The 25,358-nt window shown below is 37.3% G+C and overlaps 2 protein-coding genes across 5 annotated transcripts in view; one reads left to right on the forward strand and one right to left on the reverse strand.

The window, feature by feature from the left end:
• Positions 1-16,447, forward strand: part of LOC120625721 (dual specificity protein phosphatase Mpk3) — a 31,605-nt gene extending 15,158 nt beyond the window's left edge. The window contains exons 3-6 of one of the 2 annotated variants that reach the window (XM_039892885.1): positions 12,205-12,385; positions 13,550-13,688; positions 14,278-14,513; positions 15,932-16,447. In XM_039892885.1, the coding sequence (XP_039748819.1) occupies positions 12,205-12,385; positions 13,550-13,688; positions 14,278-14,513; positions 15,932-16,087 (712 nt within the window). In that variant the 3' untranslated portion in view covers positions 16,088-16,447. Of the gene's footprint in view, positions 1-12,204; positions 12,386-13,549; positions 13,689-14,277; positions 14,533-15,931 lie in introns of both variants that reach the window. The other variant, XM_039892886.1, reaches the window with a different exon arrangement.
• A 5,531-nt stretch (positions 16,448-21,978) lies between these two features.
• LOC120625555 (afadin) overlaps positions 21,979-25,358 on the reverse strand; it is a 74,309-nt gene continuing 70,929 nt past the window's right edge. For all 3 annotated transcript variants that reach the window (XM_039892609.1, XM_039892608.1, XM_039892610.1), the window contains 5 exons: positions 24,742-25,025; positions 24,092-24,224; positions 23,317-23,426; positions 22,733-22,868; positions 21,979-22,554 (listed from right to left, as the gene is read on the reverse strand). In XM_039892609.1, the coding sequence (XP_039748543.1) occupies positions 22,510-22,554; positions 22,733-22,868; positions 23,317-23,426; positions 24,092-24,224; positions 24,742-25,025 (708 nt within the window). In that variant the 3' untranslated portion in view covers positions 21,979-22,509. The remainder of the gene's footprint in view (positions 22,555-22,732; positions 22,869-23,316; positions 23,427-24,091; positions 24,225-24,741; positions 25,026-25,358) is intronic.

Consider the following 25,358-nt stretch of genomic DNA (forward strand, 5'->3'; position numbering starts at 1 on the left):
CCGAACTAACAGTCCGTCACGACTGGATGCAGATGTTAGTTTCACAGATCGGAACGACCTTGCCCGGCGGTCTTGATTATTTGTTAACGTGTTCTGTACGAAATAGGTATAAATAGTTCACTTATTAAACTGACTTTCTTGGTCAGACAATTTTTCCGGCAAGGTTAAATACCTAGTACGAGCTAACGCCTAACATACTTTGCTAACGTCGAATAGTTGTCCGAATATCAAAAAACCCAGGTTGGTTAAAATATAATTATCATTGATTTGAAGTCTTTTTTTAAATTTCTCAATAAAATTTATTTTCACAAAATTTTCCGCTGTTGAGGACGTACGGTCACGAAAACGAGCGTTAAATGAAGCAATGTAGGTAATTCAATATATGTAAGAAAAAAAATAATGTATACCTTTTTTTGACGGTATGAGTATTTCATAAATCAGTATTATTTTAAAATACCAGTTTGAAAGATTTTCCTAAAATAAGTATTATAATTCTCAAAATAGTGTTGACGGTCACGAGGTGTGCAATCTTGTACTAAGAGTATCCACTGCTTATATCAGTAGTTCTTACCAACTACCTGTGATTATATAGAGTGATTGCTTTCGACTCACGCCCGTTATCCGTAAGCAATCAAGCGAAAACCAGCATCAACTATGGTAACAGATTAAAGCGGATTTCCTACAGCGGAGTTATTATTATTCACTGTAACTTTTAACAATTTAAAATTGAAGAAAACCATATAATTATTCACAACTCATAAAATGTCTCCAGCACCAAATTAGAACCACATTACGTTCATCATAAATATGTTTTACCTGCTAATGCGGTTTGATGGGAGGTTTCTACCCCTGCTAGTACGGCTAGGGTTAGCAGTGGCGTGCACTAGGTTTTTGACCAGGGTATGCATAAAGCAGGTGCTTGGCATAAAATGTTAAAATTCCCCTCCAATAACCTAATCGTACCTACAATTTGCCCACCGCCATCCATGTATATTTCTGCCGGTAAACGAACTGATCCGGTCCTTTCATTGATCCGGTCTGAATGAAGTGTGTGAATCTGCCAGTTCACATGAGGCATAACAGTTAACACCTACAACCTCAGGGCGGCACTTCGTAGGACGTGTTTCTTGCATGCTCTGCGAACTTGCTCTGTTTATAAGCGACGTTTTTCCACTTACCATAATCTGGTTGGTCCTCCTTCAATTACAACTAACAAAAAAAAAGGTTTTATTCGACGTAGGTAATTGTTGTTTGTCGTCAGGTTGAGCTTATAGCAGTCGATCGTAAATTTTTATTATATTTAGAACACGTGTTTCGTAACAGGACAAACAGTGTGAATAAATAAATATAATTACGTTAATGAAACCTTTTTTATTTAAATAAAATCTTTTGATTAATTTTAATATTTATCGTTAATCACAACTGCATTTTAGTTATTTTTCTTTCGTACGCCAAAGAAGTATAACTTCTAACGCGTGTACATAAGTACACACACTCTTTTAATATAAATATATATATGTTACCTATATGTTTAACGTGTATAAAATGTATAAACGTTTGTATATTCTTCGATCAGCGTGGGCGTTGAGCAAATAAGGAACGCATAGACGCTTCTACAATAACATATAGTGGAATTCTCTGTGGAAACACGAATTATATTAGTCATGGTTTGTTCATATTAGGTAGTAAACGATAAAATATAATTGTTTCTATATGTTGAACGAGCTACTTCTAGTAACACATAATTGTTTAACACTTGTAAATATATCATTCTCGTTGAAGGTTACCACGCCATTCATTATTGTAGGTAGGTACCTAGCAGACTGCCGGCTTACGCCAATCTCAATTAGTTCATTCACAACTAACTACGAATGAAATGCAATAAGTAGTTTTACGTGAATGGATTGTTTGTTTGTTTAATTACTTACATAATATACATATTGAATGACTATTAGCGTACCTAAGCTTCTTATGTAATAGGTAACAGGTAACTAATAAAGGCTCTCGCAAGCGAAAATTTACGTTGCAGTCCTTCTAGGCCATATATAAAATAAAAAACACGATGACAGGATGCATTTTGCATTGCAATACGCCTCATTGTGTTTAAATTTAGTGAGCTTGTGTGGAAAAATTGCTTTTATCAAAGTATCGAAACGTATCAAATTATCCATATCTAAGCTTGTATTACGGGTACCTGGTCAATTTACTGACTGCATGCAGACATGCGGGACAATCTTAAGGGACTGATTATAGAAATGAAAACTGAACTAAAATATAAAAAACAAAAGGTTACACGCTTTTTGTTCACTAGAACAGTACACTTATATACACAGTATACATATAGCTCATGGAAGGCGTTCGGTGATGATGACGCGAGTTGCATGATATTTGTTAACTCAAAAAATGCACAAATGCTCAAGTTTTCACTTCAAAAAAATTTCATTAACGTCTAGGAAATAATTTATTAACATTAACATTGACGTATACATTCGCTAGGATAACATCAAATAATATTACCCCACAAGGCATGATTTTTTAATTCTAAAAAAATATAGTGGTTCTATTTACTATCTAGATACCTGAAAAAATAAAAGGATAGAATAACAATCAAATAACATTAAACTGCGCAACGCTAAACCTCGTAACGTTATAAAACGATTGAAATAAAAAAATGGTTAATGAACTCATTCACATTACATTTGCGCTCGTGAGGCCGCTACACCCGCCGTCGCCTCATAAATGTAGGTGTTCACGGTTAGCTAACTGAGTTATACAGCATTGCATTAGAGAAACGCAAGTTGCGCCTTCAATGGCGTCCGCTCCATTCATGCGTTGGCCTGACTGTACGTACACGGAAGTGGAACCGTTCACTATTCAGTTTTTCGCTTCTCAAGGCAAAATCGCGCTTGCAATCAGTTTATTTACGAGCGGTATTGGTACGCCAGCGTAAAAATTGCATTCTTGAGTTTCTATCAATGAACTGGGGTTGACGTCACTGCGTAATATTATTCCTTTCTTTGAGCTTCGTTCGCAAAAGGAAAACATTGTTTCGATCCGTTTTCCACCCACGAGGTTCCCCTTTACGGCATCGTTTTTCCTGTCTATAAATAGCAATAGGTATACCGAAACGGTGAACCTAAATGTTATTACGCCTACGCCCTGCGCTCTGTATGAAAGTGGAAAGGTTTGTTGCAGAGTTATAACCGAGATCGGCCGTGTTTATAATATATATAACTTAGTCAGTGGTTATACTTTTGTACACAAATTTTAATAATTTGAGTGATAAGCAGTACCTTTGATTAAAAATGGGGGAGTCCCTGGTTTGAGAAAAATACTGCACACTCCTCGAAAGTGGAAAAAGAACTGTCTTTTAACTATGTATGTTTGCAATGACTCTACCGCGCCGTTAAGATGAACGATGCATAAGTATATTTCATAAGGAACAAAATAGTAAAATTAAAATATTAAATCAAAACAAGCATATTAATTTTTCCATACAAACGAATTCAAAACATTGTAAATGTTACGGACTTATGGAGACCCTAATTAAGATAAAAGACCGATACGCGCATAACACATACGCTACGCGACGCGTACCTAATAAATGCATGTGATGAAAATTTGATGTAATGTTAGGGCTGTATCTGATTTCTTTCAGTAAAAACAATGGCAGCGATTTACTCAAAAACTATTAGGTTTTTGGTTTCACAGATAAGTCTCAGATACAGTAAATAATGTACCTCTAAAGCCCGTTAAGTATTATTTCGGTTTTATTTACACGTATAATTATTAAACAATGATTATATCTTTAGATAAACTTGTGAGATTTGAAAGCGGAGCAAACTGCTGCCAAGCAACCACTTGTCATTAAGAATTTCATGAATTTTATAATAACCTAGTAACCTTTTCGTAATAAATGAGTTTTAACACATTGTTCGAAACTTGGAATTCGGATTTAAATTCATGGCCTAATTTAGGCCTAATAATGGGCACCCACCATTTATAAAATTACAACGATAAAAGTAAGTAATCTATGTGCTTTCAAATCATAACGTGCAACTTTCAAATAAAAGAACATAGCGTAATTACTGTATTACAAACAGACATTTCATTATTATTTATTTCTATAATTGGTGATTTCTAGTAAAATGATTTTAGAAAGGGTAACCAGACCATTGTGTACATAGGCGGTAGCTTAAGATTAGAGCGCGGCTTAAGGAACGTCTTCCTTTGAGGCGGGTCGACTGACGTTTACTTTGAAAGATGGTTTTTAGAATATAATACCTTACCATAATATGCTTAGCTTTAGTGTAAATTCATACCTATGCTTTGTTAATAATTATAAGAATATGTTCAAGGAAGTAGAATATAATAGCTAAAGAACTCCCCGAATCAAAAAAATAAACGTTGAACTTAACTTTGGTAACCAGTGTAAAAAACGCATCGAATATCCTACTTTTCGAAGTCGGTAAATAACACATAGACGTATAACGTAGTAAATAGGATGACACTCTTAGACATTTAAATTTAGTTAGATTGAGAGAATTGTGCAGCATTGGTACCATGCTCAGTGCTCTGTATTATCGGACGGATGAACTGAATTAACAGTGCTTTTTTTAGTGACAAAGACATGTTTAATCGTGATTGCTTTTTTAATCAAATCGTTAAAAATGTAACACGAAATTTGGTGGTGTATTGATCTTAATCAGGACAGTCTACGGTCAACCCAAGACCCAAGTCATAAAAAACTTACAACAGCGACACGTTTTTATAAATTCCACAGCAGACTCAGCCCGCAGGTGTTTATGGATGGGATGATGGTATTGATGGGATGTTATGATGTGTGATGTCCTACGGGATCTTGTTATGGGGCAAAGCTGGTGACATCGAAACTATATTTATAATGCAGAAAAGAGCTGTACGATATATATAAACTTAAATCACGCGCATGCCTGCGTGAGAAATTTAAAAAATAGGTATACTTACTGTAGCTTATAGCACAATATATTTATAATAATATAGTAATTAGTAAGACAACATATTAATCTTTATAAACAAAAAGTGGATATAAACAGTTGACTTACAAGATATGGTCATCAATTATTGTCATCTGAATATCGTCTGCGAAAGGTATAGAAGTCATTTGTGGGATTGGGTATACGCTTTTATAATATGATTCCTAAGGTAATGTTGGACCTACAAATGCATAAGTTTAAAGAATATGTCGAAACACATTTATTACAGCGAGGTGACTTTATAATTGATGAATTTCTAAATGACGAAAGTTGCTGAATTTCCTGCCGGCTTCTTCTCGGTAGACTCTGCCTTCTGAACCGGTGGTAGAGTCACTACAAACAGACAGACTTGACGTTTCTAAAGTGCTTATATTAGGCCGACTTGAAATTAATGAATTCTGAATTTTAAATATCTGATGATGTAAAATTTGGTCTACAACCAAACTTTTCTTCCTATCCTTTTTACAATTTTTTTTACATATTACAAGATATTCGTTTTAAAGAAGTTGGCGTAACCTTTCTGAAGTCCATGATATAGTAAAGAAAATGGTTATCCCAACAATCAAACAACATCTCAGGGTACTCAGATATCATGAAAAAATGTACGTAGAAAGCATATTTTGAAGGATCTGTGTTGTGGTGATAAATAATTAAAAATATATACATTACACAACCGTTTTGTCTCTTTGTCGCAGACTATGTATAGGAAATTATGCTTTTCAATAATTGTACAAAGAATTGTTGAACAATGTAGCTTTGTTAATTTTTCATCAGAATTTCGGAGTTTTTGTGGTCTATTTTTAGAGAAATGTGTAAAGACTCGTGATACTTTGACATTTATATTTTGGGGTTGTTGTCCTACTCCTTAGTCACGCTATGTAACATTTTCGTTCTCACATTGCTGACAGCGTCAACCCGAAGTTCTCTTGCGTCAACCACTCGAACTCGTTTACGCTCGCGATAGTTCTATAGAATTATAAAAAAATCATTCCTTTATGATTAAAAGATTGGGATTTATTTTGTTAGGCTCAGTCACGGAAAAACAGCGCTTCACTTAAGTTTAAAGAAAAAAAAAATTTGCCCATAATTATTATATTCAGTCAATTTCATTCACAGACAGATGAATGATGTAGCTATGGTTACAGGTGTAATTTAAAAAACTACCAAAATTGCAATAGGAGCTGTTCAAGAGCAACTGAATAAAACCCAACATGTAACTAAAACATCAATTTTAAGGTTTTTTATTTTACCCTTGTACAAAGTACCAATAGGGTATTCAATACTATTACAATCTAGCCTAGTAAGTCAGCTAGCTAGCAACTTAATTTTAATCTAAACTTCTAAAACAATATGATATACTAAAAGATATCTTATGCATAGGCATTCGGTTTAGGCGATTCCTAGGTTTATTGAAAACGGGCATAGATTTTTTCTTATAATTCTTTTTGTAACTTTGTTCATGTGTTCTTCACCACATCACTCACACTACACCATCACTATTCACTAACTCAACGGTTTTGTCCTTTATAGTCTTCTTACTAACTCATTAGTGAGACCAAAGAGAATTTTTTGCGTGGTATGCGATACTCGCCAAGTATAATATCAGTTGTGTAAATTTTTTTTTCAAACAAATCAGGTAATCTGACATACTCGTAGGATGGTAGTCTACATACTTTAAGCAAATAATATTGTAGTATAATCATTTTAAATATCAGTACCTTTTAAGGATAGATCGAAAATATGTAAGTTAAAATTGTGTAAAAGTAGCCGCTTTCGTATTAAAGTTTCAGTTTAAAGTAACTTAAATAACAACTTGAGACACATTGCTCTCATATGTAACCTACCTTTGAAAAAAAAACCTTGTGCAAATATTTTATGATAGGTAATATTGAGTCATTCGCGTTTTTATAAATAAAGATAAGTCGAAGATCCTGTAGTGAATCGTAGGTTATCTGCGTGACGTAAGGGCGAAGGCGCCTGACGTCAAACGAGCTGTCAAGATCGCGTGACTTCAGTCTTCATTCACGAATTCGTTCCATTTACCACGTTTGCTCTCATATCTACACTTATAATTCCAGTGAGCTTTATACAAAAATTATAAAATCAATGTATATATCAATAAATGAGTCAACAGCGAGCACATTCGGTATTATTGAACAGCCGATTCGTTATGAACTAAATATAATTTTTATGTGTTAGGATGTGTATAATAGGATATCACCGCGAGAATTGCTCACAAAATAAATAATAAACTATTATTTAGTACTAGTATAAGAATTAGCAGCGATAGATATAATAAATAAAAAGTTAGTAGTTAGTATAGTATTTTGGTTTGGCAAGATGCGCCCACACTGTTTCATATGGTCTATTGTCACAATATGTTTATATCTTTCGATCTGTTTAACATTGATCAATCATCAAGTATCAAAATTAAAATTTTTTTTCTTTAACTAATTTCTACCCATAATTATTTTATCGGTCTATTTTTTTCGACATAGGACATTTCCTAAAAATCACATTATTCTAAGAACCTAACCCATGTTGGATATTTGAGTTTCGTGTAAACTCATTTTTTTTTTGCACTATGAAAAATACACGTTTCTTTAAAAATGCGCTTTATGAAGTAACTTTTAGAGATTTGAGGATTTGTTGCTATGGATTTCATTGGTGTGGCTTTTCGATCAGGTTCTGCTATGATAACACCTATTACAACCCGAGGGAGCAGTTGTAAATAACAAATCGTGCTAATTTCCAATCATACAAATATCGTTAGTCTTAATCAATGATCAAACAATCGGTTACAAGATACGTTACACTAGCTTTCCAATGGTCACTGAACTATTCAATTCTATTGTTTTTATTCAGAACGTTCCCAAATGACTTCAAGGTCGTCGTTCGACGTTCTTTCACTAGTTGTGAGACTGGTGATTCGGCGGTCGTCAAACAAACTTGCGAAGTAAACCGGTATACAAACTTATTTCCATAATCAACCCTATTTCGATAATCAACCCTATTTTGACTACTGTAATAATGGTTTAGGACTCGAAAAACTTCATCGTTTTATTTTAACTATAGTTTTATGCTCGGCGTTGGCTATAGGTACGCGTGTTCTGTATCCTACCATCATCGTCGTATTTATAATATTTTTTAAAACTTACGTGAGTATTATTTATATATTTAAGATCTTAGATACCTTACCCCCTACCAATATCATAAATGTGAAACTGTTGATTTGTCCTTTAATCAGGTGGCAATAGAACAACGGATGTACGTGACGCAAACAGATGGTTGAGGACACCGTCGTTGATGGAGATATATATGCTATCTTTTATCCCGTATTTAAAATACACAGTTCCTATCCCATACATATCTAAAATACCCGATTCGTGAACTGTGAAAAGTTACTAGACTAGACCCGTAACCGGATTGTGCTTTGGGTGATGGGTCTATCTATCCCACCATAGGAATCTTAAGTTATTCTAATTAAAAGTAGCCAATATCATAATCCTGCCCACAAACTGTGTCTATGTAAAAATTATTTCAATCCGTTGGTCTATTGCTGCGTGAAAGAAGGACAGACGAACAGCCAACTCTCGAATTTACGGTATCAGTAGGGATAATAGGCCTACGGTAACGTAATGTAATAACGACTACAATTAAATACTACTTATTATTTTTAAATGTTTCTAATATGTCGATAGTCGCAACTTTAATGTTGTCTATTAATATGTCTCCTATCCATTATGCAGTATAACGATCTTAATAATTGAGCAGTGTACTTCTACGAGTGCAGACTAAGACCTCGATTCAGGTCTCACTTGGTAAACGCTGTAAATCTTAATTTCCAATATTGCTATATTGACGAGCCCAGACGATATTCAGAACATAATACATACGATCAGCTCAGCCCTTTGTCCGGCCAACTTAACTTGTTAAAGTCCTGACAGGATGGGAACTAGTAAGTCAGGCATTAAAAAGAGTCTTCCAGGCGGTCATTGGCTGCGGGTCGACGGTCCGCATTCCTGTGCGCGAGCGCAACGCACGCAACCGCACGCCCACATGCACCGCCCTGTAGCCTACTCGGTGTTAACCGACTGGCTCGTAACATTTCCTAACTTGCACTGGCACCGACCATTCCACAAGCTTTCCATACTCGGCCGCTTTATACACGGCACCGACGCATATAGAACTCGTTCATTAATAACGCGACCGGCCGTGTCACGGCTTCCGGCGGCTCCGCACTCGCCTCCATTCAAATACAAATTGGATTCATTCGAAGTAGTTGTCATTTCATTACACAATGCTATTGATGACGTGATATTATTATATCGCTCGATCTTGGAAACCTACGTGGTTTCCGGCGGCGATGAGCGCTTATTTACAAGGTATAAACAGGTGAGGTCGCAAAAAACTGGTTCTCTCACCCACATTAAAATCGAACGAAATAGCTCTGTTGTCATTATCGGATCAGTGAGAATGGCGCGTAGGCGAGCTCCCCTGAATGGACGTGTCGGGGCCCGGATTCCGCCCACGCCAGGGCCGCAGCCTACGCGCTCTTCGGCGACGCGACGCTACCTACTATATGCAACCTACACTGAGCACGATTTGTTCTGTTAATTTGTTATTCCAATGACAGTTCACATAATTCGTACTGACTTGTTCAAAGTGGTATATAAACACTATAATGTTGTACTCCACGGATGAGGATAGTTTCACAGAAACATGCGAGACTGCCGACGGTATTTGCTAAGAAAGCTCAGAAGATTCACGGAGCTTAGTGTTTCGCCCACACTGCTCATTCTGCATATCAGTAACACATTATCACGTTGCATAATAACAACATCAACGCATAGCAACATGCGGAATATAACACCTAAATAATAAATAAATAAATAAATATACTACGTCAATACAAACATCGCCATCTAGCCCCAAAGTAAGTAGCTTGTGTTATGGGTACTAAGATAACTGATGAATATTTTTTATGAATAATATACATAAATACTTATAATATATTGATAAACACATAGACACTAAAAAACATTCATGTTTATCACACAAATATTGTCCAGTTGTGGGAATCGAACCCACGGCCTTGGACTCAGAAAGCAGGGTCGCTGCCCACGGCCGTCAAAGACCTAGCATGGGAGACGCCCTTTACAAAAGCCGTGTGCAGTATTCTGGTAACCTACAGTTAAAGGAGTCAGTTTCGTTCTACCAAGCTTGGGGACATTACATCGAAATATCCCTCAAGCAAAAAATAAGATACGTTTCCACTTTGTATTTTTTTAACATACCCGTCAATACTTCTAGGGTTAACCTAGAAGTATTGACGTCCATAAAATAAGCTGATGTTCATAAATTTTACTCAAAATAACATATGCCTTAATAATAAATCTCTTTATAGATATTATTTTTTTTTTAACGCATCGCAGCTTTACATGGTGTAGGTACTCTAGTCAAACCTTTGCACTGAACGACTCTTATTTGACCGGTAAAAAAAACTGACAGTTCTACTGTGAAGACGGTGCTCTTTGTGTGTTCGTCGTTTATAGTTTCTATAATGGGGAAAAATTGTGTGTATTAATACCCTGTTAAATGCCACATATCATGTCATTGCAGCTAGTCGCGAAAAACGGATAAAACGTTTCTTTAGTGGTAGGTACTCTCTGTACATCCGTTAAAACATATAATTTATATTCACACACTAAATAGCTGTAAGATTTTTTACTGTGCAACCTTTGTTAACGGCTATTCAATGTGACATAAATAAAATCATTAAAAACCGACGACAACACATTGGCTACGCTATTAATGCCGAAAATATTGGTGGGCTGCGGTAGTCGCTAGGTAAATGAATTGAACCGCCCGCCGCCTGCTCGTTTGTCCCTAAATACCTAAATATATAAAAAAGGTTTATAATTAGAAAACTTTGTGGCAATTTTCAATACAACCTGAATGGCGTCGAGACGATTGAGAGGGCAAAATCGCGTGGGAGCAGACGCGTTGGCGTCGCTTAGGGTCGGGGTTGAGCGGTGAGGGGTGGGAGTGCGAGAGGGTGTTGGAGTAAGGCCACGCTGTGTGGGCGGCCATTGATCCACGGGGGCAGGTGAATGGAGAACCCGGCCTCACCCCATTCAGCAACCCTGCGGGCGCGATCGATCAACACGGTCCACGGGCCGCCTGTAGCCTGGCGGGCAGGCCTCGGATCTCTGCACAATTATACCTGAGACTAAATACGTTTACATATAACTTTCGTCTACATTTTGACTAATATATTTAGTTTTCCAGTTCTCTTTTTATTAAATGTTTACGCTCTATTTTGTAAAAATCTCTGATGGAATTTACTATATACCTACCACACTTATTGTTACCTTTGAGAACAATATGGAGAACTCACAGGCATGCAGGATTCATCACGACGTTTTCCTTCAACGTTGAAGCAAGTGATATTCGCTTCAATCACTTATGCTTTTATACTTTTTAATCCGAAGAAGCTCCCGAGAGCTGTCCCGCGGACTTTATAAAAACTAGTATATTTCGTCAGGATCGGTGTTGTATACCGATCCTGACGAAATATACTAGATTGAAAAAAGCGATATAATAGAAATATACTAGCTTGAGGAATTTTGCATTTTAGACATGGAACACGGGCATCAGCCAGTTTAGCAGTTATTGTTATTTAAAAAGCGGTGATAGCCTAGTAGTTAGGATTTGTTGTCCTTTCGGCGAAACCGAATACGATCCCCGCCACCGCATCTCAACTTTGAGGAGTTGTGCGTTTTGAGAAATTCAATATCACTTGCAATGCTTTAACACTGAAGGAAAATATCGGGAGGAAGACTGTATCTACCCTTAGAAGATTTATACGCTCGCAATCGTAAAAACGTCGCGTATTTGCACACTGTACTTATAGACGGAGTAGAACAAAACTTGTGAACCGTGTGTTTAAACATAAACATAACCACACTTCTTTGCGCAGCTCTGCGAAAGAAGAGCTTTCAGAATTAGCGGATCGTAAACGATATGAAAGACTAGCGTTTTGAACTGCAATATGAAGTCTCATACAAATTCGAACTTGGCCAGCGTGGTTTAAAACGACCTTAACTCTTCTCATTGAGTCTAATCTGACCTCGTGATTATGATGATGAATTTTTGTCGCTTAACTAATGAAAGGAACCCTTTTTAGGTCCCTCCGTATTTCCGGATCCGGCTGCGACGACGCGTTGTCGTCTGGCTCGTCGTCGGAGTGCGAGGATACTCACACACACGTGCAGCAGGAGTTCCCCATCGAGATCTTGCCTAACCTGTACCTTGGCAACTCCACCAACAGTGAGGACTGTGAGGCGCTCGCTAGACATAATATAAAGGTGACTAAAATATTTTATCCTTATTCAATACACAAGTTAGGAATAATAGTATAGTATAAAGAACAGATAAAGTAGCTAGTCTTTGATCTTGCGATAAATGCAGACATAGATTATAAAGCGACGCGACATTGGATTGGGCGAGGAAGGATTCTTACTGGCACCCATAGTATGGGGCCCAGCACTTGCCTCAGGATTGCTTTGTAGCATCCTTACCTATGTGCTAATAAGTGAGGACTGTGAGGCATTGTTTAATTCGATTACAAGTTAAAGCTTGACTGCGATGTCACGAACTACAACTAAGAGTCATATTTAATTGGAAATTAAAACGTTCACCAAATTATAAAAATCATATGGAGTGCATTACAAATTTCATTTATTTTAACTAGGCTAGACTACTTTATAAGCATCTCATTAATAAGTGCCTGCGTAATATGTTTGGTATCTTTTAGCCTCAAAGAATTTCCAATTATAACTCTGAGCCCTTGCAAAGGAAAACCCTATCCTAATACGCCGTAGAAAATGGAACTGGATTGGTCATGCTTTACGCCGAACATCCGGTGTCTAACAAGCAATTCAATGGCAGCCTGGTGGGGCAAACGAAAACGTGGAAGGCAAAAAGCACATGGAAGCGGTCCCTGGAAGCAAAAATTAAGGTTTCCAATTTTCCAATCTTGGACCACGCTTATGCTCGGGATAGGTTTGGATTTAATAAGGTAGTCTCGGCCCAGGGGCAACATCAGGGGTTAATTTAAGGACTCAAGAAGAAGAAGAGAGACTTTATAAGCACTTTTGAAACGACAATGCAGTCTGTTTGTCACCACAAGTTGGGAAGGCAGATTCTACCGAAAAGAAACCGGCAAGAAACTCAGCAGATTGCTGAGCTCATCAACATATATATACTACCGACCTTTTTGCCTATAGATAGATTATTAAATTAAAAACAACCTCTTGGCAGAGTCCATACATAACCAGAAATGCTTCTGATTATCTGATACCACTAATACAAGAACGCCACTCTCGCTCTCTCTCTATGCATTGTTTTTAGACAGAGTTACAGCAAGCTACAGCCACAGCTGGCCAGACTCAAAGCAATTCATTTAATTTTTGCTTGAATTGACAGATTTAACTGTTTACCTAATATTTATTGCTTTCTACCATCTCCAGTATATATTGAACGTGACGCCGGATCTTCCCAACACGTTCGAGGCGGACGGCTGCGGTATCAGTTATCTGAAGATCCCTATCGCTGACCACTGGAGCCAAAACCTCGCTGTATATTTTCCACAGGCAATACGATTTATCGGTAAGTACTAATCAGATAATTTATATAATATGTAAATAATTCAATCATCGTAAACAAAATAACAACTTTCAGTGACTCATTCCGATTATTATTTAAAAGAATAGCGATATGCCGGTGGCATAGAAATATCTTAATGTATATCATTCTTCTATGCGTGTATGAATGTGCGTGTGTATTTTGTATAATTCCACAAAATTAAATCTATGTACACACATATACACACTATACATATATCAATTGGGAAGTGTAGGATGATGCGAGTATTACGCTATTTGAACGCTCAAAAAGTACACAGCTTTCAGGGACGATGATGACTTTCAACAAAAAGTGTTCAAACAGAAAGTACTCAACGCGCCTTTTCACTCTATAAGGATCTGGAATGGCCTTCCAGCATTCATTTTCCCTGTTACCTACAATATGAGTTCAACCTTCAAATCAAGACTGAATAGGGATTTTCTAGGCATGCGCGCTCCACCTTAGGCTGCATCATCACTCATCACTTACCATCACTGTTCACAAAAAACACCGTTGAGGAAATCGGTCACGGTAACTGTATGATGCACAAGTGCTTACCCTTTGTGTCGTGCAGAGGAGGCGATGACGGCGCGCTGCGGCGTGCTTGTGCACTGCGTGGCGGGCGTGTCCCGCTCGGTGACGGTGACGCTCGCCTACCTCATGCAGCGGCACCGTCTGTGCCTGCGCGACGCGTTCGAGCTGGTGCGCAGCCGCAAGACCGACATCGCGCCCAACTTCCACTTCATGCGCCAACTGCACTCGTTCGAGCGCGACCTCGGCCTGCACGAGCATAGCGCCAGCCTGCCCAAGGTCTGCCTCGCTACGTAATGTAATGTCACACATGTTCCGCATCTAAGTCATGTTCAACCAACTAGCATACGTCACGGGACAGAGACCGCTACGCAATGTGCACTTACTCAAATTTTTACATTTGTTTCATGATTTTACATTTCACGTCTCGTTTTGAAATAATGATTCTGATAACGTCGCGTGAAAGTTAACTACGATTTATATGGCATCAAAGGAGCACCATCTAGTTACGAACAGGGAAACAGTATTGTCACAAGTTAAAAAATTACAAAATAGTCCCGTAACGTATGCTACGTTTTGAGAGCTTTGTTTTCCAATAAAATAACCCATTAAAGTTTGTTTTATAAAAGTCTAGATTATTTTATTTGAGTTTAATATGAAGACGGGTTTTAGTTGAGAATATCTATCGAATAAACCTCTATTACTGACTAAAGTGTGCATATTGTTATATTAGAAGTATAAGAAAGAGGTCACCTTAAGATTATTTAAATTAATAATCATCAAATAATACTTTATTACCAGTTTTAAAGAACAGTTATGTATTATTATATAAGAAAGAGGTCACTTCCATCACTATAATATAATAATACATTTGTATATGAAGTTCTTAGGGTTTGCCTCAACCGAATTTTAGCGCTTCATTAGAGTCCAAAATATGCAAAACGTTAAGTTGTAATACTGTGTGGCTAGCAAAGACAGGAGATATAAATTATATCCCATCACAAGGGATAAAATTGACATGACCTCCTGCCAAAGCACGGCAAAAGGGAATATGAGAACTTTAGGCTGCTCTCACACAGCCGGAATGCATCTGAATTTATAATCTTAAATTCGGCGCCTTGCCTCGTACATATCTTAAAAAATCTAATTAATCAGTAGTCACATGATTCCCGATACTGGCAAACGTCTTTACGGGAGAGGAATTAATATAAATTAAAATGTAACACATAGTGAAAAAATCATAATCTGATTCAGCTATGTGTGAGCTACTCTATTCAAATGGGAACGTGTGTTATGGAATTGTAATCTTAAATATTCCGAATCGGAATTCAGGATGCTCGTCAGTATAATAGGCTTGATAGAGACGGTAATCTCCTATGGTAAGTATCGTAGTAATATAATCAGAATCGCCAAATTTGCCTATGACTTCGCAAGTAAGGCGATGACACCCGGCGAGCGTTTTTGGGGGAAATTTTTTGCAATTCATATCAAAATACCTTTAATTTGTAATACATCATAGAGCAGTTTTTCAAAATTAGTCATAATAGATATTCTTACAGATTGATCTGAGAGCTTCATAATCTGTAAAAGACAGAATAAAATTTTGTTATTTCCTCGATGAGAAGAATGTCTCCTGGCCCTGCTAGCCGTGCGGGTAGCGTGTGCGTGTGTTGTGAGCGTGTGCGTGTCGTGTGCAGGTGCTGGAGGCGCTGGGCGTGCGCGACGTGAGCGCGGCGGGCAGCGCGGCGCCGGCGTGCGGGTGCGCGGCGCGCGCCTGCGCACTGTGCGGCGTGTCGCCCGACTCCGGTATCGAGTTCGACCGCTGGAGCGCCGCGCGGGACTCGGAGCAATGACAGTTCTTCTCGCCCGCACCCGCCCGCGACCCCCGCCAGCAGTGAACCCCTTCCCCTCCGCCCCCGCACCCGGCACCGCGGCGTAGCTCGCGGGACTCCTCCTCGACCAGGGCTCCAAGTCTGCTGTACCAATCGCGTCTCAGTGGGCGATCAATGACGAAATGTACCGACATTTGTTTTATTAATGAAAATACGTTTATAATTATTCAAATCAATATTATTACCAAGTCTGAAATACGCCCCGTAAAATATTATAATATGCAGAATATTGTCAATAATATTGACGGGTGTGCCGGGAAGTTTCTTTATTGTTTCGTACTGCACGCTTTTTTCTTCGATAATGAATTGTGATATGCAAAACAATACTTGAAAAATTATTACTAATTATAGGTACCTTCTGTGAAACCAGCGGAATTTTATTTGTTGCCAAATTGTTCGTGTTAATAACCTTGTTTAAATATTTTTTTTATTACCACTTTTCGTGCATGGTTGACCGCTGACACACTGATATTGTAATAACAGACTTGGAACTCAGCCTACGTTGCGCCCCCGCCTTCCAGGAGAGCACGAACACAGATTGCATGCACAAAAGATAATGTTGTGCTTTCGCAGAGTAATAGTACAAAATTCGCGTGATGTTGTTATGTTCTAGAATAGCATAGTGTCGATTGGATTTATGGACGTTATGTAGAGTGTAGCCTAACTAGACTTGCGGTCGGGGGTGCGGTCCTGGGAGCGTCCGCGAGCTAGTACGGGGCACGGCTCAGCCGCCCCAGCACGTCGCCTAGCATAGTTGGTCACGCACGCCGAATCCGATTCGCTCTTGACGGATGCGCACGTTAGTATAGCACCTGCGATGTGACGAAAGGAAAAAATCTGTCTAGTGCCACTACTTAGTTTAGTGGTTACTAAACTAAGAGAAATTTTATTATTAGTAAAAATATTGAATGTACTTTTAAGTATTTGTTAAGAGGTTTTTATAAGTTTGATATAAAATTTAATATGTCTATATATTATTATATATATCTCTCTAGGCTAATGATACACGGATCGAAATGCATTCCCAAAATATCTTCCACTATATTGTTTACGAGCCATGTTGAAGTTTATATAGTTATGATTCTTTTCTGCTTTGTCGATAGATCGCTGATCATATTGTTATTTTTTCCTCTGTGAGGATGCAATTGTGCTATCGCGGACAGGTTAATCGAGTGCCACCTACTTTATTTGCATTAAAGCATACAATTATAGTTTAAGTTCGATAGAGTACAATATTATATTAAGACAGGGCTTCTAAATGTTAATTCTTCCATTCTCGTTACGCATATGTTGTCGTATTTTAAGCACATAGGTGTACGCATATTATATTATACTCATGGACGCAAATAATATTTACAATTATACATAGATATCTTTCGAGCTGTAAAACTTGCACTGTAAAGTTTTAACGGTACACGCGAAAAATACGTAAGGACAGTCTTACCCCAATAACTGCTATACCTACTACATATTTTACCTTTTTATTATTAAGAGTATATTTATAGTTAATTCATCTAGATATAATAAAATTACACTACTGTTTATTTTTTTATCGACCTTCTGCGATGTGTAGTTACTTGAACTTGGAATCTTCAAACTACGTGTTACAAATCCGACACCGATTTGTGGTGTTTAGATATATTTTAAAATGTTACTAGGGGACATGTGTATTTTTATATAAATTATAACTAACACCTTACTACGGATGCCATACGTGGCCGAATGCGCCAGTAAATAAGTGATATTTTATTTTATACTGTTTATATATTTCCATTGGCATTTATCTTTACTTAGGTGCTGTTAATGCGTATCGCACATGACAGAACGTGCCGCGACCCTTAATACAAGATTAGAATAATCGCATTCGTTAACGAGTGTCGAGTTGCTGTAACATCGAAATTAACTCTACGCAGAAGCTACAAGTTTTATACTAAGGGTATTGAAATTTCAGCTGATGTCATTTACGGTACCGAATACTCTACCGGCGCGTACTGTTCTGTGCGATCAGTTTGAATCGTAATTATATTTTTCTATGTAATTTGAATTTATGTTCATCATCATAAGTGTAAAAAAGTATGTTATTATTATCATAATGTAGTGAATTGTTACAAATTGTAAATTTGTTGTAGCATAAGTCGTAAAATGAGATTTAACTTCCTAAATTTGATGCCAATTTATGTTGCATTTGTGGATGCAAAAGTTAAAGTATTTTCAAATGATATAATAAACCGATATAATATTTAAGCGTCACTTGTTATAGGCTCACGGTAATCATTTTCATACTTTTGTGAACAATTTAGTATATTGTATTAATTCAAGTAGGCTATGGTGATATACTTTTTTTTAGCCTTAGTTGCACGATATACTCGAGTTTTATATTTATAGATGTAATGTTATGATAAAATGTATTGCACAAAATCACCAAAGCCTTAATAACATCAAATAATGTCTTCTAAATCAAACTTTCGTGTAAACTATAATAATACAGTGACAACATAGCTCTTGTACCTGTACAATGTAATCAGCCATTTTCCTACAATTTGTTATTTGTTATTTCATTGTGATAGAACCATTTTAGATATCATTTAGTGTGTTTTTAGAGGGTACTCGGTGAAACGACCGTGACCGTTGTATTATAGAAATGGTTGTTACTATTAAGTAAATTTGAAATATAAAATTTGTGTATGTTTTCCATGTTTGAAGACGAAAGTAACTTTGTACAAACGCATCAAAGCCACATGGCACGTAAAATTAATGTCGAAAGCAAAATATAAACACTGTTAAACTAAACATGACTTTTTATTTTCGATAATATTAACCCACTCACTCATCATCATCATCATATCATCAATCGATAGACGTCCACTGCTGGACATAGGTATTTTGTAGGGAGTTCCAAATACCGCGCTTGATGTTGTCTGTCCTCCTCGTTAGGGTCGACAGACGCTGCGCTAACCAGTGTTGCGTTGTCGGTAAAAGCATTTATGTGATTACAGGCGGTATTCCATCCAATCATGAAGCACTCTTTATGTACGAAATTTAGTATCTGTCATACCTTTCATTGTATCGTAATAAAAAAAAGCCATCATTCGTCAGGAAGAAAAAGCGATCTCGACATCAAAATACTTTAACCAAAAGAAGAAATAAGAAGTGATGAGATAGGCCAGTATGATAAATTGTCACCTTCTTAGCACAGCATTTATAGCATTTCTAGTTTAAGAGTATTATTAGTACTGTTTTCGTATCCATTTTCATATGAATTCAATCTAAAATTTCAACTAAGACTATCGCTTTTCTCAAAAAATCAAAGACTACAAACACGTAAAATATCAGTGAGCTTACAAATATGATAACATATTAAATCAATGTAAAATAAGTCTGTTACATAAATGATTCCGGCTAAGTTTGTTGTGGATTCTTCTTAGACCAGGGCGCGTTTGAACCCTCGTAGTTTTATGATTTAGTTGGCGAACGAAGTTATCACTATGCCCTTTACAATTATTATGTAAACATAAATCTATGAATAATAAGTGTGTGTGATAGACCTACATTAATAGACAATTTTTCTTTACGAAAATGCGACTAGGTCCTACTCCTAATGCTAGTACTTCCCGCTAGGCGAGCTGGGACGAGTTCGAGTGTATAGAAGGCCCACCGTTTCGTACTGGTTTTTTATAAAAAAGTTGCACTGATTGTAACTTTTGAATCCAATCTAAGAACAAAGAAGGCTTAGCTACGTATGGAGATGAATTAGATGAATTAAATAATAAACAATTAAATATACCACGACAAAACACACATCGCCATCTAGCCCCAAAGTAAGCGTAGCTTATGAGTACTAAGTTGACTGATGAATATTTTTATGAATAATATACATAAATACTTATAAAATACATAAAACACTTAATAAAACACACATGTACAATGGGCGGCCTTATCGCTTAAAAAACGATCTCTGCCAGGCAAACCAACAAAGGGAAGGGAAAAAAAAAACTTAGACCTTAGGGTTAGGACGTACACAAGAAGTTACCAAATTAAAAAAAAACGCCAAGAACATTCATGCTCATCACACAAATATTTTCCAGCTGTGGGAATCGAACCCACGGCCTTGGGACTCCGAAAGCAGGGTCGCTGCCCACTGCGCCACTCGGCCGTTATTACTCTTTGGCAGTAAATCTCAGCTGATCTACCTGCATTAAGACAGTTTGGTGTGAGATATGTAATCACCCTGCCGAGCGTGTAGTGAGCTACTGCTTGCTCGACGTCACTCGACGATGGCTTCTCCCGAGTCTTGTAAGAGCGTGAAGTGCTATCATAACAAACAGCATATGCGCTTTTGTAGTTTACAGATGTATAGACAGTCAGGTGGCGCTGCGGGAGTTAGTATGTAGGGTAAAAGTGGTCTTCGATACTATTAGTGTTGTGATTAGGGCAATATTAAAGGTAACCAGTAAGAGTAATTGATTTTGCTGAGATAGAATAGTAGTAGTGTTATAATCCTACTGTTGTATATTATACTAGTGAGCTTATATTGGTTATCAACCTTGTCTGGCTTTCTAGCTATACTATATGATAAACAACTCCATACAAATTTAAGCGACACTTTATTTTTACAGATTTATGTAACACTAACTCGCAAGTGTGGCACTTGTAACGGTGTATTTAAGGGTACATGGATAGAGGTTAAATAAAAATGCAACGTATAGCGACGGTTAATTTAATATTGAAATTACTAATATTAATAATTAATGAAGTAAATATCAGATGTATTTCTATCAGTAACAATATCATCAATATAATAATTGGTGTAATAAGTTTTAATTACACAATCTATATCTTGACATATTTTATAATATGTAAAATAATGGAGTAACGGAATTACTCCTTTATCAGGCGATACAAATATATACAAGCTAGCCAAAACATAATTCTATAAAATATTTACTCTTGCTAATTGACTATCGTTGGGTGAAATACGGAGAACATCGTCTCTCAGTAACTACGCTAATCCTACGCTTTTATAGGCCTCGTACTTACAGTCATATGTTAACTTTCGATATAATTGTATTTTTAAATAAACTTTTACATAATACAACGGGTGTACAAATCCTCAACACAATAATAGGTTCTTATAAACTACGTTATGTACAATAAATTGGTGCCACAAAAAAGTTAAAATATTCTCTCTACTTGATAATAATAATATGCTACACAAAGAGCGACCATATTGTTGTGACCTGTAGTTTGATAGGCTGTCGTTCCTCGAGCATACCGCACGCCATTACATTATTTACTATTAATGTAAATATTTGGCACAAATTGTGCTTAATGATTACTGATATTAGTATTTACAAAAAGGCTCATTTATTGCTTCAGTTAATATTAATTAGTATTTTAAGGAATATATATATAATATAACGAAGAGATAGAAATATTTTCATGGTACAAAGTTGTGATGAAAATATGTGTCATACACAAACAAATCATGGATGACAATATATATTTTTAGAGGAATGCTTTACTAAATAAAACAGAAAATAATGATTCATTCTTTGGAATGTAACGAAGCTTAAATGTAAGACATATTTTAACGAACTTGAAAATGAATCTTATTTGTGTACATACTAAAACATTAAAAGGCACCCACTGAATTTCTTTGTTGTAATTAATATTGGTCCTTTCTGAAAAATAGTGTCACAATATAAAATATAATCATCATAATAATGGCACACGGCTAATTTGGAGGGTTAATTCTTAATGTAATTTAAAGTGCCGTAAATATTTTCTATATACTTAAGTATACATATTATTAATAATTATTTTATTTTGGAATACAATCAAAAAAAATCATCACTAAACATTGCACTAGCTGCTAAGGCGACACAGGTATTATACCAATTAAAGTTCTAGTCGTAAAAATATAGCTTTGTATTACAACTTAGTAATACGATTGACATGTAAATTGGTGCTAAGTCCCGTAAATAGTAAATCTTGCGGAATAACTTACATAATACAAAAAAAGCTCTTTCTGGTCCATTGTCATCTGCCATCTTCTAGTTAATAAACTCGAATATAACAAATAATTACATTAAACATTTAACTAATTGTAATTTCGTGAGTCACTGATCCATGCTGCTAAAGTAATACTGAAGATTGGTTAACGATCATGTATAAAGTTGCCATTACTTTCAAATACGATCGATTACATCGATAATATTATACTTTAACACGTATTCTAATTAATATAAGCCAATTAAAGTAGCCTTTACGGTTTTGTCATACATGTCTAGAATTTCTATAATAAATTTGGAAATACCGTTAGCCTTCGGGAGTATATGATAAAACATAAAACGCCCGCAATGGATATTCATTTGCCCGGTAATTTAATGTACAGCGTCAATATCTCGTTGTGCCCGTGATATTTTAACCTGCGAAACAATATCGTAAAATTATTACTGTTACGGAATCGTAAAACGCTATCAATGCAATATAAATTCACTTTAACAGCTATAGTGAGAACTTATTTATCTTGAGAGTTCAGGGTTCCTTCGTGTTGGACAAAGACAAACAGGTGCGGTGTGGTTGCTAGTACGTTTTTTCACGTACCTTGTCCTTGGGCGTAGACTGTTCGCCTGACTCGAGCGCGAACATCTTCATCTTCTCTTTGAAGGAGAGCTGTTCCGGAATTGGCGCGGCGGGGGCCCGAGCTTGCGCCTCAGCTAACCGTCGCGTACGGGGATCCCTAAAAATAATCTTACGTTTATATATATCTCGACGTAGTAAAGCGACTTGCTTTCCACGTCTGTCTGTTTATCCGAGAACTTCTCCTAATCCACGAAAGGGATTTTCACTATCGTTTAGATAAGGATTTCCAGAGATGGTAGGAATATAACATTTATTTCACTATCTAAGAAAACACATTTTATTAAAATTTACTACAGATGAAAAAATCGCTACTAGACAGTTAAGAATGATGCTGTTAAGGAAACGTTCGTTTTGAAACACTTACACGATAACGAAAATATTGTATACATCATAAGCCTAGTACGAAATGTAGTTTAAAATTTAGGCAATTTTTTAATACAATATAATCATTGGAAACATAATTATTATACAATGGCTATGATAAGATCTTTATGTATGTGCCGTAAGTTCCCGCGGTATGTATAAACGCGCCCTTAAAGGTTTACCTGTACACCTCCTGCGCGCCGATGACGCCGGGCGTGTGAGCGGCGGGCTGTGCGGCGCCGGCCGGCGACACGGGGCCCGCCAACATGCTCTCCGCCTCCTCAATGAACCGCTGCGGTCATGTCGATTAGTTAACATAAGCCGCGCCATTAAAGAATGAGGATTTTAGAACGTCCAAAAGTTTGAAGACTACTTAATTTAACATTTTAAAAATATTATACCATTGCCCGTTTTCACTAACGACAGTTTCACTGCCTGAGTAAGCAACGCCTAATCAACGATGATTTCTACCAAACTTGTTTATGGTTCTTGCCACAAGGTGTGCTAATTTGTTTTTGTATTATCATATTTTTCATTTTTCGTATGGATTTAAGGTTATTAAAAAAAAACAATTTATATTTTTTTCTTCTGTGAGACGGAAGGGTGTTTACGGGTCCCCTAAACTTTACGATCCGCCAAATCGGCGTCGTTAGACATCACATAGGAGTTCGTGTAACTTTTTTTAGCTCTAGGAATCACATCAATCACTAGGCATCCGATTAAGACGTTTAGTGAAAACGGACAAAAGTCGAATAAAACGATATAGTGTGCCTAGTGTAATATTTTATAACTACGTCTTCTTATTCGACCGCGTTAAAGTTAACGCTTTGCATGGAATCAAAAGAGCGCCATCTAGTTACAATACTGGGAAAAATTATAGTCACCATATGTTGCTCGTTAAAAAATATCATACCAGGCTCCCAGGTTTGAACGACAATGCTCTTTAGAGTTACTCACGTCGGGATCCTCCCTCGCAATGGCGGCGGGCGGGTCGAGGGGTGGCGGGGAAGACGCCGGAGGCGCGGGGGGAGCAGCGGCGGCTCGCTCGTGGAACGATACGCGCTTGTCGCGACCTCCGCTCACTGGAGACCTGAAGGTACAACAGCGATTTTAGTTAGGAAAACTCCCTCTATGTGTTTGAAGCGGTGATAGCGTAGTAGTTATGACGTTGCTTCACGCTTCACTTTTCGGCCGAGTTCGAAAAGGCACACACCTCTAACTTTTCTCGTGAACATCGTGAGGAGACCTGCATGTTTAATAGTTTTCCACAATGTTTTCAAAAGCATGTTAAGCCTAACAATCCCTAATTGGCCAGCGCGAAGGACTACGGCCTAAACCCGGCGCAGTCTGGAAGGAGACATAAAGGTCCGGTAATGGATTGATAATGATGAACGCTGATATTATATAACAAACTAGCTGTCCCGGCAAACTTCGTACCGCGGTTTTTTTTTGATATTTTAATACTTATTATCCTATTCCGGAAGAGAAATCCAAAAAATCAAATATCATAAAAATTGCTCCAGCCTTTCTTGAGTTATAAATGGTGTAACTAACACAACTTTCTATTATATATTTAGATTATGAAGTTTCTATATGATGATACTCACTGTGGCGGCGGTGCAGCCGCATGTTCGTGATGATGAGTAGCAACGGGCGCGTGTGTGTAAGGCGCGGCGTGCGGCGCATGCGCGGAGTGCGCGACAGGCGGTGCGTGCGGCGCGTCGATTGCGCGTCGTCCCGCCATTATCGCGAAAGACGAGCCCCGCTCAGGCGGCGGCGGTGGGCTGGTGATACCATCGCTACCGGCGACTCCGACGGACACGCCCGACAGCGATAAGTTACTGACGCTGGCTGATACCTCAGACATGCGCGTAGTCTCCGACAATGCGCTCTGAGGAAATAAATATTAATAATAATAAGAACCCTTATTCTGAATAACAAGTAAATATACAGCAATGTTGAGAGTAATAGAGTTTTTAAAGAATGTCTCGTAATTCAGTGTGCCTCTTAGCATATGCATTCTCTATTTTCCATTGTGATCTGTCTCGCGCTATTGCAGTCCAGCCGTATATATATATATATAAATAGGTATACATAATATCCATAAATATGTATATTTTTTTAGTGTCACCATTTTTTCCTCTTCATGCCTACTCAATTTTCTTGCACGTCCAATGTAATGTAGGCTGGTAGAGAATGATTTAGCATTAAGTCCGCCTTCTGT

This window comes from Pararge aegeria, chromosome 8 (assembly GCF_905163445.1).
Source record: "Pararge aegeria chromosome 8, ilParAegt1.1, whole genome shotgun sequence".
Taxonomy (NCBI): domain Eukaryota; kingdom Metazoa; phylum Arthropoda; class Insecta; order Lepidoptera; family Nymphalidae; genus Pararge; species Pararge aegeria.